The 17,908-nt window shown below is 41.9% G+C and overlaps 1 protein-coding gene across 3 annotated transcripts in view; it reads right to left on the bottom strand.

The window, feature by feature from the left end:
* FAM114A1 (family with sequence similarity 114 member A1) overlaps positions 1-17,908 on the bottom strand; it is a 75,664-nt gene that overhangs the window by 31,096 nt on the left and 26,660 nt on the right. For all 3 annotated transcript variants that reach the window (XM_084627264.1, XM_084627263.1, XM_084627265.1), the window contains 4 exons: positions 7,720-7,842; positions 7,445-7,551; positions 4,994-5,128; positions 2,326-2,478 (listed from right to left, as the gene is read on the bottom strand). In XM_084627264.1, the coding sequence (XP_084483390.1) occupies positions 2,326-2,478; positions 4,994-5,128; positions 7,445-7,551; positions 7,720-7,842 (518 nt within the window). The remainder of the gene's footprint in view (positions 1-2,325; positions 2,479-4,993; positions 5,129-7,444; positions 7,552-7,719; positions 7,843-17,908) is intronic.

Here is a 17,908-nt window from a genome sequence, read left to right on the forward strand (position 1 = left end):
ATTACCCCCCTGGCCGTGGTGAGCCAGGAGCTCTCCCACTCCCTCTCTCTGCAGGGTGGCGCTCTGTTTTCTGACCCTTGCTCCTGGGCTCCCACTGCCCTTCCTCGGGCTGTGTGTGCAGGGACGCCCTGTCTGTGTGCACTGTCAGGGTGGTGAGTGGGAGCTGGTCCCCAAACTTCCCTGCAGCCTCCTGGAATGCAGCAGGGACAGGAATAAGGGCCTGGGGGGTGTTGGAGGACAGTGCACCCCAAGCCTGGGATGCACTTCACCAGTCTGTAGCCTGCAGCAGCCATGCTCAGGTGTGTGTGTGTGTTTTAAGAGATGGGATCTTCGGGAGGACAGCAGCGATCCCCCAGCTGGGTCATGCAGGCAGGGGCCACACATTCCTGGTCGGAATGGAGCAGGGAAGGAAGCAGCTAGTTCTTGATCCCCTGGGGGGATTGCCAAGAGCTGAAGAACTTGATTATTGGGCAGACCAGTGGATCACAGCGTTGGCTGCTTCTCGAGACTTGTTAGTAAAAAGTGAGAGTAAGAAAGTGCCAGCTGCTGAACGTTGGAGGCTGCTTCTGCACCAGTCTTCAGCTGGGTCAGGGTTAGAAGACTTTAGACAGGGTGGTGACTCAGGTACAGTGTATGACCCCTTTGGAGTGTTCCTTCTGCAGGGTGAGTGATCTGCAGTTTGCACAAGCACACTATCAACCACAACAAATTTATTTTTTATCATGTCCTTTTGACTTACATTGCATGGCAATCAAGACCACCCCCTCCCAAACACTGCCCCCTCACCAAAAATGAGCCAGTTTTCCCCTCCCCTCAAAGCACATTCCTACAGGTACTATTCTCCCTCTCCCATTGGGCCATGCAAATCTGTAATGTGAGCACACAAAGTACCCCTTACTTCTGCTGCTTGGGTGCAATCAGCTCCCGCCACGCTAGCTTCACTTTCCGGCTGAGCATACCAATCCAGTGTTCCCTTGCTGTCATAGGTCCTTTTAGAGGGAAATGGCCTACCTCTGGCTTCACAAAGGTTGTGAAGAGCACAGCAAGCCACAGTAACACAGACAGCAGTAATTACACCGGCATCTAATGGGTTTGTAAACACCTCCAACAGGATATTAATCTGCCAAAAGCACATTCAACAATCATTCTACACCTGCTTAGAGTGTAATTAAACTTTTTTTTGCCTGGGCCTCTGAAATCAGGGTATGGTTTCATAAGCCAAGGCAAAAGAGTGTACGCGGGTTCCCCCATAACAACAGTGGGGACAGTAACACCATTTATATCAATGTCATTTGGTAGGAACAGTGTCCCAGCCTGTCCATGAATCTAGACTCCAGAGTAGCAAAAAACTCTGGCATCATTAACTTCTCCCTTATAGCCCACACTGACATTCATAAATCTGCCTCTGGGGTCCACTAGTGCCTGCATAACAATGGAGTGATACCCTTTGCAGTTTATGCACTCATGTACTCCTTGAGGAGGGCCAACTATGGGCACAAGTCCCATCAACAGCACCACCACTCTTAGGAAACAGAGTGGGCAGTAGAGTTTTCCCATAGTACACCGTGTTCCTAGGGCTAGAATGTTGACATTGGTGGGGGGCATTAGGCACTCTGGAATATGGTTACTTTTGACTTGGGTCAGTGCACTGCAGTGTGGATATTAGAGTCCTAGGTTTGAGCACGGGTCAGAAAATTCTTAACCTAGGGTTAAAATGCAATGTAGATGCTCAAGCCCAGGTTTCCCTGATGTGGGTCAGCTGACTCAAGTCCCAGTTACCCTAGGTTACATTGCTGTGTAAACCTAGCCACAGAGACTGCTTACATTTCTATTTATATCTTGGGTTGGTCAACAACAGGATAATAACACAATGCAATAAAGAATATTTAGAAGTTAAATAAATAATCTAGAATGCATTATATTTTATTAATCTCTTGGTGTAGTTGGTGCAAGGTTCCTGAATATAAATGGTAACACCTTTAATAAAAACATTACACTTGAGTCTTCTGATAAAGCTTGAAAGGGCATTACCACCGTGTAACAGGTTTAAAAATGCAGAACACATAATGTCTTAACAACTAGAACTTTCAATAGCAGATTTCCTTGCTTTCTTTGTGCTAAATCCTGGTCCTCCTGAAGTCACTCGGAAAATGCTCATTGACTTCATGATATAAGGGATTGACCCTTGGGACCAAATCAAAGCCCACTGAAGTCAATGAAAAAACTCTTATTGACTTTAATGGGACTTGTATGAGGAGATTAATGCTTACAAAAAGTATTTCACTAAACATTGTGTTTGTTATTTATGCAGCTTGTATACTGTACCTTGGCTTCACTTTCATTTGACAGAATTTCCAGAGCTTCAAGATGGGACAAACCTTGAAACTCATCAAAAAGCAGCCCATAATGTACTGTCCTTTCAACTGTAACTTGATGGGCCAATCTCTGCTTCTCTTTCTCTTTCGCTTCTCGCAACAGCTGAAAAAATATACATCATTCCTGGTAATTTACTGACCGCACTGCAGATTTGGCAGTTTTTATTACTCTCAGCCTCATCTCTTCTAGGCAATAATAATAAAATTTGGGACGATATCACACCTGCAGAGCTGAAATTTTAGTCAGCCTCGGATATCCCTCATCATTTTTTTTGATAAACCTCTCTAATAAAATATTTAAGTAGCGTTCTATATGTGGTTTTCTCTATGGTAATTATTAACTGTCTTTAAAAACCAACAACAAATAACATTGCTCATATCCTCAAATGCAGTGTCGGCTACAGGTAATACCTTATAAATTTAGCTATCATTTGCAAGGGAAGAAAAATTAAAAAGTCTTTACTTCATCTAGTGAGTCATCTGATAAAGGTCCTATGGTACGTATACATAGAACACAATCTCTGCAGAATGCTGTTTCCAGGGTTCCTACCCACATGAAGTATTTTCAATATATAGTGAAACCTGCCGTAAATGACCTTTGGACCCACAAAAATCATTTGCTTAATGAAGGTAGGCTTTTGTAATAAAAGAGGATCAGAACTGTACTCCATACATTTGGAGATATTATGGAGTACTCTCTTAATACAGAAGGTTGCGTAAGGAGAAATGGCCTCTTGAACACATTTTTCACTGTATTTATGAGTTAAATTTCAACCTATCCAAAGCCTATCCACCACTTAAGCCTATTTTGACATTTAACGCTTATGTGGCACTTTGGCCTTCTCCTGTTCCTCTGCACAAGAATGAAATGTCTAGCTCTACCATGTTTGCACTATTTCCTATTTCAATTTGGTATGACATGGCATTCAAGTATTCATTAGACGTACGAAGTATATTGGGTCGGATTTTCAAATGAGCCCCATTTTCAATACTGCATACACAATTCTTCATACCTAAATTTTGCATGCACAAATTACATTAAAAGGAAGCAGTGGACTGGGACTCAGGAGAACTGGGTTCAGTTATTCTACAACTTTCCGTGTGAACCTAGGCAATCACTTTACCTTTCTCTGCCACATTTTCCCACCTCTTATAACCTCCATTTAACACTTCCTTTCTCCCTTGCCTATTTAGGCCCCAGTTCAGGACCACACTTAAGCACATGCTTAACTTTAAGTATCTCCTTAAGTGCAGTCCAGAATAGGATGGACATGCCATCACTTAACCGAATGTATTAACATATACCTGCTCATTGCAATTAGCTGGTTTCATGTAGATGTTTATTTTTTGCAGACGCAGCTGTAGTCCAGTGTTTGAAAAACTGGTTCTTACAATTTAGATGACTTTCTTCAGATCATAAATTTTCAGTCAGATCAAATATTGAGTCTACACTACTTGAGAGAGTCCCCTTTATTACCAGAGTTGCAATATTAGATTGTGAAGTGCCTTGGAATGCTTTACAAGAAACACATTACCCAAAACTAAGCTGTGATCTTGCAATCAGATCCACTTAGAAACTTCAACTGCAGTATTGGGGCTGTAGTATTTTATGGCTATACATATTTCTTGTTTAACAGTAATGACCATTTGGAGCACTGCTCAAGTAGATATAGGTAAAGTGTATAATTATGTGATTTGCTTAGTACGAATTAGTTTGCTTTTGATCTGATCTAACAGTATCATTCTGTTTCTGCTTAAAGTGGTAGATGTTAAAAATGAAACATTTTACTGAGATAAAAATATCTCACTGCAATATTACATTCTACAAAAAGGAAAATACTGTGGTAATATAAAGGCTTCCTTTTAATGTCTACTGCTATAGGATTTCCCTTAACCTTACTACATACACTAGAGATTTTATGCTACCTAGGTCTATCTGTGTTTATTAATACACACACACACAAACAAACACTGTTTATTGATGAAATTCTATTGCAGCTAGCAAAAGTAGTAAGCAGTTACTGAACATCTGTACCTGGAGAGCTAAAGTAACTGGTACTTGCAATGATTATATTCAGATTATACTGTTACAAGGTCTCTGAATCTTTGAAGACACAAATCATGTGTCTTTGACTCATATAGTGAGGGCATGGTGCATTGCTGTTGAGTATCCTGTTTCCCTAGATGACAGCATTAATTTAAAAGAATAAAAGTAATAATTTTTTACTGCTTTAATTTTTTTTCCAATAAAATGAATGTTACATTTCACTATTACTCATTCCCCAGGAAACCACTACAACTATGTATGTATTGGTGTGAATGCAAGATTTATAACTATCATGAAAACATTTGATCACTTATCCAGAGTACAGTGTTTATCACCTGACACAGTATCTTATGAAAATCGGTAATTGCACATCCTTGCTTATATGCAAGTGCTGATTTTACAAAATACGTTACTTTGCAGTCCTGCAGAGAACAAAGCGGAGCTGATACAATGCATAATTTTTATTTGCATAGATTTAACTATCCTAAATTAACCCTACCACTGATGTGAATGAAATTCTGGCTCAGTAATCTGCAACTGCACTAACAAAACAGATTTGAAGCAGTCTAACCTGAGATAAGGAAACTGTTCTTTCCATCAGTATTTTGGTTCTCTTAAATCCAGGATCACTTTCTGCCAGGACATTCATGGTTTTCTTGCCGATAAATTCCAAAGCATCTAGACCACCAGTCAAAACACTTTTTCCCTGTACATAAAACAATGCAGTGTGGTTATTTTCTTTACACTTTAAGTTAATAAGAAATTGTAAAAAACATTGATACTGCTGATGTGGACTTTGAATTTTTAATTTCCTAAAGTTTCTCCACCCGTACTAATAATAGGATTTATGACTTCATCAATCATCTCACTTTGCTTTGAATCCATGTTCCTGGAGAAAAAGTACTATACAAAGGCTTTATAATTAACTTATTTTGAATGACATTTCATAGCTTGAAGTCAATAAGAAATATGTCCAATAGCAATTCTCTTAATAAATTAAATAATACTAATCAGATAATTAAGCCATATTTGCTTTGTATACATGGATGACTCATCTTTTCCTGTAAACGGCATGCAGTGGGTAAGTGCAAATCTGAGGTACAAAAGGTTCCTTTGAAGTTAAGGACCCTTATGAGAGGAGCTCACCTCACTCATGGAACTGATTTTTTTTTTTTCATTTGACAGCTGCAAAGATCTGCTACATGGGAGATTCTCTCAAATGAAACCATTGATCCTCTGTCCTCTCATCAGCTTTATTCACCTCTCTCATTGGTTCAGCTACATGGAAGAAGAACCTACACTAGCTAACTGTTCTGTCTTTAGCCTAGACTCTATGTTTGGCAGCTTCTCAAATGAGGAGCTGAACATGGAAAACTTTACAGAGATCTCAGCAGTCAAGACTGCCTTTGTTCTCCGATTAGAAGACTGAAGGAAACTTTCTTCAACAATAGGCAGGAGTCACTACATTACTATGAGGAACCTGAACTCCTCTTTTTCTTCTTGATACCATTTGTTATCTTGATATGATGGCCTTCACCACCCACGTGGACAGCTCTCACTTTCCAGCTCACCCTCCTAATTCTCCCACATCCAGACTGGCCTCCCCACAGAGCTCAGGCAGTCTCACCCAAACCCACCACCAGCAAATCGTGGGTAGCTACAACCTCACTGACTCTGTGACTCTCATTGCAGCCCTCAAGGAGTGGTCAATGGCAGTCTTCCCATGTTCCCAGAATCCTTGACATTAGAGCAAAGCTATGCTTCGAATGAGCTGGACAGTCATTGTAATGGAACATCACCCTCACCAGTTTTTCACAAGGGAAACCCTGCCACCTATGCTTCCTAGATGCTGCCTGCAATTTTCTGCAACCCCATGTTAGAGCACCATGCAAAAGAGTTCAAAGGAAAATGACTGTAGTGGTAACATTGTATACACACTGAAAGGAACAAGGCAAGATGTGGACGGACACTGGAGATGGTAAAATGGAAGAAGCAACAGGATTAGGCAAAAGCGGGGATACAGGGGAGGAGGGGGAAGAAGAGAGTGAAACGCAATGCTTAGGTTTTGAGCCTGGATGACAAGGAATATGGAGAGGACAATAGTAATAATGGATAAGGGAGGAAAGATGAATAGATAGCTCAAATTTTGCCATGTTGAGTTTGAGATGGCACCAAGATATCCAGAGAGCAGTGTCAAAGAGACAGTTTGAGATGTGAGACTAGGCAAAGAGGGAGAGGCCAGGGTAGAGAAGAAAAGGAATCATTTAGTAAAAGTCTTGAACCAAGCAAATGTAGGATTGTTTTGTTTTATCTGCCAGGAAAATATCAGAAACCCTCCTCTCAAAGTTAATCACGAAGGACTTGATTTTAATAAAAATCACATGAGAGCACCACACCTCCACATGACTCCCAAGGCTTTGCATAGACATACACAGTGCAGCTGCCAGAATTTTTTTAAAACTAAGTCTAGTCCCAAATGTTCACTCAAAGGCCATGTCTACACTTTGAGCTAGCTATGTGATTCCCAGCTCTCATACACATACTCGTGCTAGCTCAATGAGAGCCAGCGCGAGTATAAACAGTAGTGGAGCCATAGTAACATGGGCAGTAAGATGCAGTGGCATGGTTCAAAACCAGGCTGAATACAAACTCACCTGAACTTCATGGGTATGTCTCAGCATTGCTAAGCTGAGCCTCTGCTGTTACTGCCCATGCTACTACAGCTACGCTATTGTTTATAGGTGCACTAGCTCTCATCGAGCTAGCATGAGTATGTGCAGGCAAGCTGGGAATCACACCCCTAGCTCGCAGTGTAGGTGTAGCCTAAATTGGTTACTTTCTTTGACATACCTGAAATTTTATATTGAGCTAATTATTTTTGCATAAAAGTGTCATTGTAGATCTGTGGTTCAAACACTGTTTTTCAGTCACACAACTCCCAAACCCTCGTCTTCAAATATGACTTGCAATTAGAGGGCATGAAGGAGAACTTGAGAAGACAAGACACATTTGAGTTACTCACTGTGTTCTGTACAGCATTAGTGATTGTTGACAGCATCCCACGAGATCCAGATGAAGGAGAAGAGGGTGAAGCCCCAACAGAGCTCTGGTCTGGGACATCGTTGGAATCTAATAAAATGAAAAAGAGCCAGGCACAATGCATCTTCAACACTGTGTTATCTTCAACAAATCACAATGAACTGGATTCTGTCACCAAAATCTTTGTATTTCCTAAATTGTATACATTTGACAATTTGTCAGAAAGTTCCATTCAACTTGGACTAATAAGCTACTTACTGATGATCCCTGGTGTTTCGCTCTCAATTGTGGCAGGTTGTGCTCCTTCTGAAGATGTTGAACTCGCATTATGAATTCTTAGAGTGGCCCCTGCTTTTTCCTTTACTGCAGTTAATCCATGACCTGTTTAGATGCAATTATGCATGTGTCTGTGATTTGGAAACACTCTTATTACTACTAACAAGGCATAATATTTAATGCTTAGTAAATACATTAATTAAAAAATAGGTGAAAATCACAAAATATGAAGCCTACTACATCTGCTTAACTTATTTTCTAGGTCAGAAAAGCCAGCTAGACCTTCATTTACTCACTAGTTATATTAACACATTTCAAACTCGTGTCCTGTTTGTTAATTGAGCAGAAATGATGAAACTGAAATACAATACAAATGATACAGGATATAAATCATTGTAAATCTTGTTACTGTGAGAGAGAGAGAGGTAAATGTAGTGCCTAATCTTTCAAAGTACGGAGTGCCTTCAGCTCTGATAAATTGATATGGGAATTGAGGGTGCTCTGTGCCTCTCAGGGCTGGAGCTTAAGTGGAATTCAGATGCTTCATAAGAATGGATGGCCATACTGGGTCAGACCAATGGTCCACCTAGCCCAGTATCCTGTCTTCCGACAGTGGCAAGTGGAATGAACAGAACAGGACAGTTATTGAGTGATATATCCGCTGTCATCCAGTCCCAATTTCTGGCTATCAGAGGTTTAGGGACACCTGGTGTATGGGGTTGTATCCCTAACCATCTTGGCTAATACCCATTGACAGACCCATCCGCCAGGAACTTATCCAGTTCTTTTTTGAACTCTATTAATAGTCTTGGCCTTTACTATATCCCCTGGCAATGAGTTCCACAGACTGACTGTTCGTTGTGTGAATAAGTACTTCCTTGTGCTTGTTTTAAACTTGCTGCCTATTAATTTCATTTGTTGACCCCCTTGAGTTATGTGAAGGGGTAAATAACACTTCATTATTCACTTTCTCCACACCAGTCATGATTTTATAGACCTCTATCATATCCCCCCTTAGTCATCTCTTTTCTGCATTGAAAAGTCCCCGTCTTTTTAATCTCTCCTCGTATGGAAGCTGTACCATACCCCAATCATTTTTGTTGGCCCTTTCTGTACCTTTTCCAATTCTAATTATCTTTCTGAGATGAGGTGACCAAAACTGCATGCAGTATTCAAGGTGTGACCATATCAAAGATTTACACAGTGGCATTACGATATTTTCTGTCTTATTATCTATCCTGTTCTTTATGGTTCCTAACATTGTTGGCTTTTTTGACTGCTGCTGCACTCTGAGCAGATGTTTTCATCAAACTATCCACAGTGACTCAAAGATCTCCTTTTTGAGGGAAAACACTTAATTTATACCCCATCGTTTTGTATGTATCATTGGGATTATTTTTTCCAGTGGGCATTACTTTGCACTTATCAACATTGAAGTTTATCTGCCATTTTGTTGCCCAGTCACCTACTTTTGGGAGATTCCTCTGTAACTCTTTGCAGTCAATTTTGGACTTAACTATCTTGAGCAATTTAGTATCGTCTGTAAACTTTCCCACCTCACTGTTTACCCCCTTTTCCAGATCATTAATGAATATGTTGAATGGCACAGGTGCCAGTATAGATCCTGGGGGGACCCTGCTATTTACATCTCTCCACTGTGAAAACTATCCATTTATTCCTACCCTTTGTTTCCAATCTTTTAACCATATACTTTCCTCTTAACCCTTGATTGCTTACTTTGTTTAAGAGCTTTTGGTGTGGGACCTTGTCAAAGGCTTTCTGAAAGTCCAAGTACACTGTATCCACTGGGTCTCCCTTGCCCACCTGCCTTCTGACACCCTCAAAGAATGCAATTCATCTTTTTTCCCCAACATTTTTGGGGCTATCGGATTTGTTGTCAAGTGTGTTACTTGGATTGGCATTTTAGGAACACTTTTCCTAAAAGCCCTGAGAGGTGATACAAAGGAGAGTTGAGGATGCTCAGGACCTTACAGGACAAGGCTCTGAACACAGATGCAGCAGGGCTTTCCCTTATGAACCTTTGCTATCTAAACAATCAATCATCCCACTCTCCTGGGTTATCTTGTGGCTCTAATTTTAACCTTCAAATCATCTTCCCCCATAATGCTGTTGCCGGCACCCAGTGCTGAGAGGCAAAACAACAGCGGGGTTCGTTACCTGGTGTGCGTCACCCAATAATCACAACGGGGTGGAGAAGCAGAAATGTTTATTTGCAGCTGCAAAAAGGTACAGGGAGAATAGAATCTCAAATCCTGCACACAGAGCAGGAAGTTACACAGGCTTTTATACATTTTCTTTTTAGCATACTTATTTAATAGCAAGTTTCAGAGTAACAGCCATGTTAGTCTGTATTCGCAAAAAGAAAAGGAGTACTTGTGGCACCTTAGAAACTAACCAATTTATTTGAGCATAAGCTTTCGTGAGCTAGAGCTCACTTCATCGGATGCATACTGTGGAAACTGCAGAAGACATCATGCACATTGTAGGGAGAGTGGTCACTTTGGATGAACTATTACCAGCAGGAGAGTGAGTTTGTGTGTGTATGGGGGTGGGGGGTGAGAAAACCTGGATTTGTGCTGGAAATGGCCCACCTTGATTTTCATACACATTGTAAGGAGAGTGGTCACTTTGGATAAGCTATTACCAGCAGGAGAGTGAGTTTGTGTGTGTGGTTTTTGGGAAAAAAAAAAGCGGGGGGGTGAGAAAACCTGGATTTGTGCTGGAAATGGCCCACCTTGATTTTCATACACATTGTAAGGAGAGTGGTCACTTTGGATGGGCTATTACCAGCAGGAGAGTGAGTTTGTGTGTGGGGGGGTGGAGGGTGAGAAAATCTGGATTTGTGCTGGAAATGGCCCAACTTGATTATCATACACATTGTAAGGAGAGTGATCACTTTAGATAAGCTATTACCAGCAGGAGAGTGGGGTGGGAGGAGGTATTGTTTCATGGTCTCTGTGTATATAATGTCTTCTGCAGTTTCCACAGTATGCATCCGATGAAGTGAGCTGTAGCTCACGAAAGCTTATGCTCAAATAAATTGGTTAGTCTCTAAGGTGCCACAAGTACTCCTTTTCTTTTTATTTAATAGCAAGCTGCCCTAAGTATCCATATAGCCAGCCAATCCAGTTACCAGCTAGTTTCCTTGTTTTTTGTATTATTTGTTAAACTATACATAAAGCTGCTTTATTTAGCATTGTTTTTTTTATATTTGCCCTGTTTGGCCTTGTTTAGTTTCAGGCAGTCTGACTCTGCAACATATTGTTGCAAATCCTCAGCATAACTGCTGTGAGTGCCTCCAGGCGGGGGGTCTAGGGACACTTGAGCCTAGTATGCATAGCTGCTGCGAGTGCCTCCAGGCGGGAGGGGGGCCAAGGACACTTGGGCCTAGTGCGAGGGGGCTTCATTGACACTCGTGGTCTTTTATCCCCTCGAGTTACCTAGTGGCCATGCCCCAGTGTCCCCAACAATACTAACCAGCTTTCAATGTGCATGTTACCTGGACATTTGACCTTTGGATAGGAGAAGCTCTGGTTGGATTAGATGGCAGAAAAACAAGCATTACACTACCATTTAGGAAGGTATTTGGTAGGCGGTTCCATTGAAGTCAATGGGACTATTTACAACCTCAAGGCAGGCTTAGGTAAAGGTTGTTCTTTCAAAAGCATGCAGTGTTTGCCAAACTCTGCTCCTACTGGAGTCAACGGGACCAGGGTTAGGACAATGCTGAGAGCTTCTGAAAATCCTTTTGCATATACCCTGCAGATTTGGAGCCTAAGTATGTATAAGGAGGTATTAATGATACTTCTGCACACTTATGCTTCTCTGCCATCAGCTAAGTTATCATGAGTTAATAAGTTGTGATGTGAAAAATCAATATAGAAAACAAATCAAAGACATTTCTAGAAATCTAAAACAAACACAATTGTAGGTGTTTATTAAATATTGTCCATACTCCCTAAGATTGGGAACGGCATGCATTTTATAAATTAAAAAATGAGTCTTCCCGGAGTTATTTTGATTGCTGCAGAACAGTTCATCATTAGCTAGAGTACAGTACAGTATTTATATGCATCTGGGGTATCCAATTAGAGAGAGATGCAACAAACCATTTTGATTGAAGGTGGAGAGGAGGGAAGTTTTGCTGCATGATTCTGTGATCACCAGACGGATTACTCATGAGATGCTCTATGAATTCAATAAGTATCGCCTGGGGACCATAAAATTACATAAAATAACTCCACATTCTGAAGCAGCACATTTGAGAGATCACATGCAAGAACAGCAGAGTATCTGGGGGAAAACACAAAGTTCCAAAGTACAGGTTTCAGCGTAGCAGCCGTGTTAGTCTGTATCCGCAAAAAGAACAGGAGTACTTGTGGCACCTTAGAGACTAACAAATTTATTTGAGCATGAGCTTTCATGAGCTACAGCTCGCTTCATCGTAGCTCATGAAAGCTTATGCTCAAATAAATTTGTTAGTCTCTAAGGTGCCACAAGTACTCCTGTTCTTTTTCCATAGAACAGAATCTCTTACAGAACAGACCAGCAGATTGTGCTGACTATGTGAAATAAATGATTTACTATTTTATAGTTTAGTCTACATGGGACTCTTGCATTTTACATCGAAACAATGAGACTTCACAGCTTAGAATTTTCATTTGTTACAACAAGATGGTTGAAGTAATCTTTGCCTCTTTTTTCCTATCTCACAAACTGTAGTTGTATGTCAAACTGCATGGTTAGTTAGGCTACCTGCAATAAAACTGTGAGTGAACAGAGTTATTGCAGAGTGGAGTTCTACTTTATCTTTCCCTAGCCTGCTGTGCATTTTAATTGGTTCAATGAAAATATTATTAGCATTAGTAAATTCATGATTCATTATTTTTATTGACCAACTTTCTGGGACTTGTCTATGTAATTGTTAATTTGTGCTTGTAAACTAATATAGCTAGATAATCTATATGTTGCATTTGTTAGCATTTCTATTATTTATATTTTTACAAAAGGGAAATCCAAAAGAAATTTCAATTATTTTTTTTCTACTGAGTCATAAAATTGAATTAATCTTTTTTTGAGATTGTGACAAAATATTGCAGACAAATCAATACATAATTTTTAAAAATCTTAACTGCACATAGGAAAGGTGTGCCGGGTTTTATTTAGGTTTATTTTCCAGTTTCCTTACATAAAAATGACGTTTTGTTATTCTTACATTCTGAAATGCTGACCTGAAAAATATGCTTGTAGCTTTTCAGCTATGCTCACACCTTCAAGAGAACGAGCATGCATATCTTTGTTGCTGTATTGATATTTACATATGAGAATTCAGCATTTGCAGAACTATACATCTAGCTTTCATGCACCACAGAACTGTGAGCCAATAATTCAGGGAAACTGGATGCGGTTTTGCTGAACTAAGCTCTGAGCTAAGCACCTTTGATTATAACACAAGAAGCTGATTAGCTCAGAGTAGTGCAGCTGGGGCATGTCATCATTGTTGAGGATGTACATGAATGAGGAAATGCACAAACATTGTGGAAATACAAATTGTTTTAGAATGTGAGAGTGACAGACATTAAAATGAAAAATTATTTGTTACTTTAACAACATGGAAATGGGAGGGTTCTCAGTGGTTCTGTGTTTTAGAGATGAAGACTTACTGATTTTGTTTTACAAAGTAGTGTCATATTTACACAGATATTACAAATACAGTATCTTCTCACAAAATTAGTGACTCTTTTCTGTCCACCCTCTCTCCATCTCTTTCCTAATTAAATTTGTGGCTTTGTCTCCACTTCCTTCACCTAACTGTCTCAAAGACAAAGGAGCTTCTCTTGGGTGAGAGGAGAATCTTTCAGTACCCCTGTCATTTTGGAGAAAAACTCTGCTTGGGGTACTTTTTCTTGTTTTGTTTTTTTGTTGGTTGACTTGTTTGTTACAAGGTTAGAGAGTTTTGATTAGTGGGAGAAGGTGTTTGTGTAGAATGTTGTCACTGTCATTCTTGCTACGGTGGAAAGGCTTTTTCAAAGAGGAAGGTTTTGCAACAAATCCTAAAGACAGTCAGCTCCGCATTTGACTGATCACCTCTGGAAATTTGTACCAAAGTCAGATCCCCTAAATCAGGAACACTTTGTCCCCAACTCTGACTCTTCATCATGGGCTTTATGATCTTCATGGTCCCAGAGGAGTAGTGCTTAATTTGTGCCAGGGCTTGCCAGGGCTGAGCCCCGACACTTCTGGGCTTGGCAGTTCAGAACCCAGGCACCTCTGGGCTTGCTGTGTCAATTATGAATATAAAAAAATTGCTTGAGCCCCAGCATCTCTTTCATTACAAATTAAGCTTTGCAGAGGAGTGCAACTGTCGCAGAGATTCATATGTTGAATTCTGATCTTTATGATTTAATATGTCAAAGATTAGGCCCAAGGCCTAAAACTGGCATCTGAAACTGGCTGGGAGCCAGCAGAGGGAGAGTTGAGCATGGCCTGATGTGCTCATAACAACCTCAATCACAGAATAAGACAGCACATGCAGAACAGTGCTGCCCCGGTTCATATCTAGAAATACATGGCATCACAGCATGCTCACCCTCAACGCTACTAGTTCCCCATGGATTTTAGGGTGCAGGTCAAAACTGCCCTCTGTGTTCTCCAAGGACACACACCTGGGCTAGATTCTGATCACAGTTACACCATTATGTAAATCACCATTATGTAAGTCCATTTAAAACAGTAAGTGAGATCAGATTCAGGCCCCATGTATGTTCAAATTCCAAAAGGTATTTATATGTATATGTTTTTATAACACAGCAACAAAATGGCAGAGGAAATTCAGTGTTGATAAATGCAAAGTAATGCACATTGGAAAACATAATCCTAACTATACATATAAAATGATAGGGTCTAAATTAGCTGTTACCACTCAAGATAGAGGTCTTGGAGTCATTGGGGATAGTTCTCTGAAAACACCCACTCAATGTGCAGCGGCAGTCAAAAAAGCTAACAGAATGCTGAGAATCATTAGGAAAGGGACAGATAATAAAACAGAAAATATTATATTGCCTCTATGGTAGGCCCACATCTTGAATACTGCATGCAGATCTGGTTGTCCCATCTCAAAAAAGACACACTGACATTGGAAAAGGTAAAGAAAAGGGCCACAAAAATTACTGAGGTCTGGAACAGCTTCCATATGAGGACAGATTGATAAGACTGGAACTTTTCAGCTTGGAAAAGAGAAGTCTTAGGGCACGTCTACACTGGCAAAGTTACAGCACTGGCAGTTACAATGCCACTCAGAGAGCGCAGAAGGAAAACCACTGTTGTGTGGTCACTTTGACAGTTGCCTGCACAATAGGGTGTTCACACTTGTGGCACTTGCAGCGCTATTTGGAGTGGTGCACTCTGGGCAGCTATCCCACAGAGCACCTTTTTCTCTTTTGCCGCTAAGACTTGTGGGAAGGTGGAAGGGGTTGCGGGGCATCCTGGGTCCAGTCCCAATGCCCAGTGATGCATTGTTTCGCATTCCAGCAATCCCTGTGCTTCTGTTCGCATTTGGCGCCGCCTTTCAACAGTTTGTGTACTGCATGCTCCACTTCTTTCAAGCTGTAGGAATGGATCCCGAACTGCTGACCAGTATGCTGCTCACTCTGACCAACACGTCACGAGTGGCAGGGGAGTTATTCCTTAAACTACAAAGTCAAGAGGAGTGTGAGGTTGATCTCACCACACGTAGTAGCTATGACATAAGATTGCTTGTGGCTTTCACAGAGGTGCTGACCACAGTGGAACGCTGCTTTTGGGCTCAGGAAACAAGCACTGAGTGGTGAGATCACATCATGATGCACATCTGGGATGACGAGCAGTGGCTGCAGAACTATTGCATGAGGAAAGCAACATTCATGGGACTGTGTGATGAGCTTGCCCCAGCCCTGCGGTGCAAGGACACGAGAATGAAAGCTGCCCTGTCGTTGGAGAAGCACGTGGTGATTGCACTGTGGAAGCTGGCTACTCCAGACTGCTACCGATCGCTCGCTAACCAGTTTGGAGTGGGAAAGTCAACCGTTGGACTCGTGTTGATGGAAGTGTGCAGGGCCATTAATCGCATCCTGCTCCGAAAGACCGTGACTCTGGGCAACGTGCGTGATATTGTGGATGGCTTTACACAAATGGGCTTCCCTAACTATGGAGGGGCAACAGATGGCACGTACATTCCAATTCTGGCACTAGACCACCTAAACACCAATTGCATTAATTGCAAGGGATATTTCTCAATGGTTCTCCATGCATTTGTGGATCACCGTAGACGTTTCACGGACATTAACGCAGGCTGGTCCAGAAAGGTGTATGACGCATGCATGTTTCGGAACACTGGCCTGTTCAAGAAGCTGCAAGCAGGGGACTTTCTTCCCAGACCAGAAGATCACCATAGGGAAAAGTCGAAATGCCCATTGTGATCCTTGGAGACCCTGCCTACCGCTTAATGCTGTGGCTTATGAAACCGTACACGCGGCAACTTGACAGCAGCAAGAAGCGGTTCAACAACAGGCTGAGCAAGTGCAGAATGACTGTGGAGTGTGCATTTGTCCGTTTAAAAGCCCGCTGGCAATGCCTGTATGTTCAGCTGGACATGGCTGATGACAATATTCCTATGTTTATAGCTGCGTGCTCTATGCTCCATAATATTTGTGAAGGGAAGGGCGAAAGCTTCACTCAGGGCTGGACCACAGAGGCTCAGCACCTGGAGGCTGTGTTTGAACAGCCAGAGACCAGGGCTATCAGAAGGGTACAGTGTGGGAACATAAGGATCAGGGATGCCTTGAGGCAACAATTTGAGGCTGAAAACCCCTAATATTTGTTACTATGCTTGGGACTGCAGTGCTTGTAATGCTAGGAGGTGATTGGTGCACATGCTGCAAGAGGGGGCCTTAATATAATTGTATGTTGCTTTGCAGTGCTCTTTTTGCTTTCACTTAATAGAATAAAGATTGCTTTCAAACAAACAATTCTTTATTAAAAGACAACAACCCGAGGAGAGAGTCAAACGAAAAAATTCATCAGCAGGGAGGGGGATGGGGGAAGGGAAGGTATCAAGAGGAGGAGGGGTCCCAAGATGGCTACAGATTTGTGTATGTCCAGGGATCATACCCAACTTTCTCCTTGGAGTACAATGCAGTGGGTGCTGTACTTCAGCAGGGCCAAACCCAGAGGAATGGGTGCTGAGTGCAGTGGATAGTGGGAGCCCACACTGCTGGACTGTGAGGAGGGAGGAGTGGAACGCTGCGGGTAGAGAGTGGAGCCAGGAGGTTGATTACAGTGTGTTGACGGTGTGCGGGAGGGGCATGGGAAAGAGTTTTGTGACTTTTTATTAGTATACTAGAATCGCCTGGTGCGTGTCCACTTGGCGCTCTATAACATTTAAGAGCCACTCGATGGCTTCTTTCTGGTGTGCCGCATTCTCCTTTCAGTCCCTCTTCTCGCTGTCCCGCCACTCCTTCAATTCCTGTTTCTCAGCGGCGGAGTGCATCATAACCTCACAGAGAAAGTTCACCTTAGTTCTTTGTGGCCGCTTTCTAATTTTGCACAGCCACTCTCCTGCCAATAAGGGAGGCCGGCCTCCCAAGGTCATCTCTGTGAAGTTTAAATGCAACATTTTACAGAAGCTGTATTGTTTGCAACACAGACAACACTGATTCAGTGCTTTAAAATACAGACAGTCCTCACATACCTGTCACTAACTGGCTGACCCCAGGCAAACACACGTGAGCCACAAGACCCCCCAAAATTGTGAGTTACCGTTAATGGGGCAAGAAACAAAGCACCTCTGCCGAGGAACCTGCGGCAGCAGATTGCCCAGTATCTCCATGAGTATCCTGGAGATCGGTGAGGGAGATTCCCGTGAAGTGAGGGAGTCTATCAACAGCCTGTTCCACCACTCAGATTAGGCATGCGGTAGGAGACAAGCCTGATTTCTGCAACCCTCCTGCTCCCAACAAATCACTTCAGCAATTCCCAAAATCAGATCCACTTACCAAGGGCCTCCTCTCCTGTATGTGCTTCAGCAAGATCCGATTGCTATGACTGGCTAGGTTCCTCCAGGGTAGAAAAGAGCTCCTGTCTGCATGCATCTCTGGTCTCCGAGCTATCCTCT

The sequence above is a fragment of the Lepidochelys olivacea genome, assembly GCF_965140295.1.
Source record: "Lepidochelys olivacea isolate rLepOli2 genome assembly, chromosome: 4".
NCBI classification, from domain to species: Eukaryota; Metazoa; Chordata; order Testudines; family Cheloniidae; genus Lepidochelys; species Lepidochelys olivacea.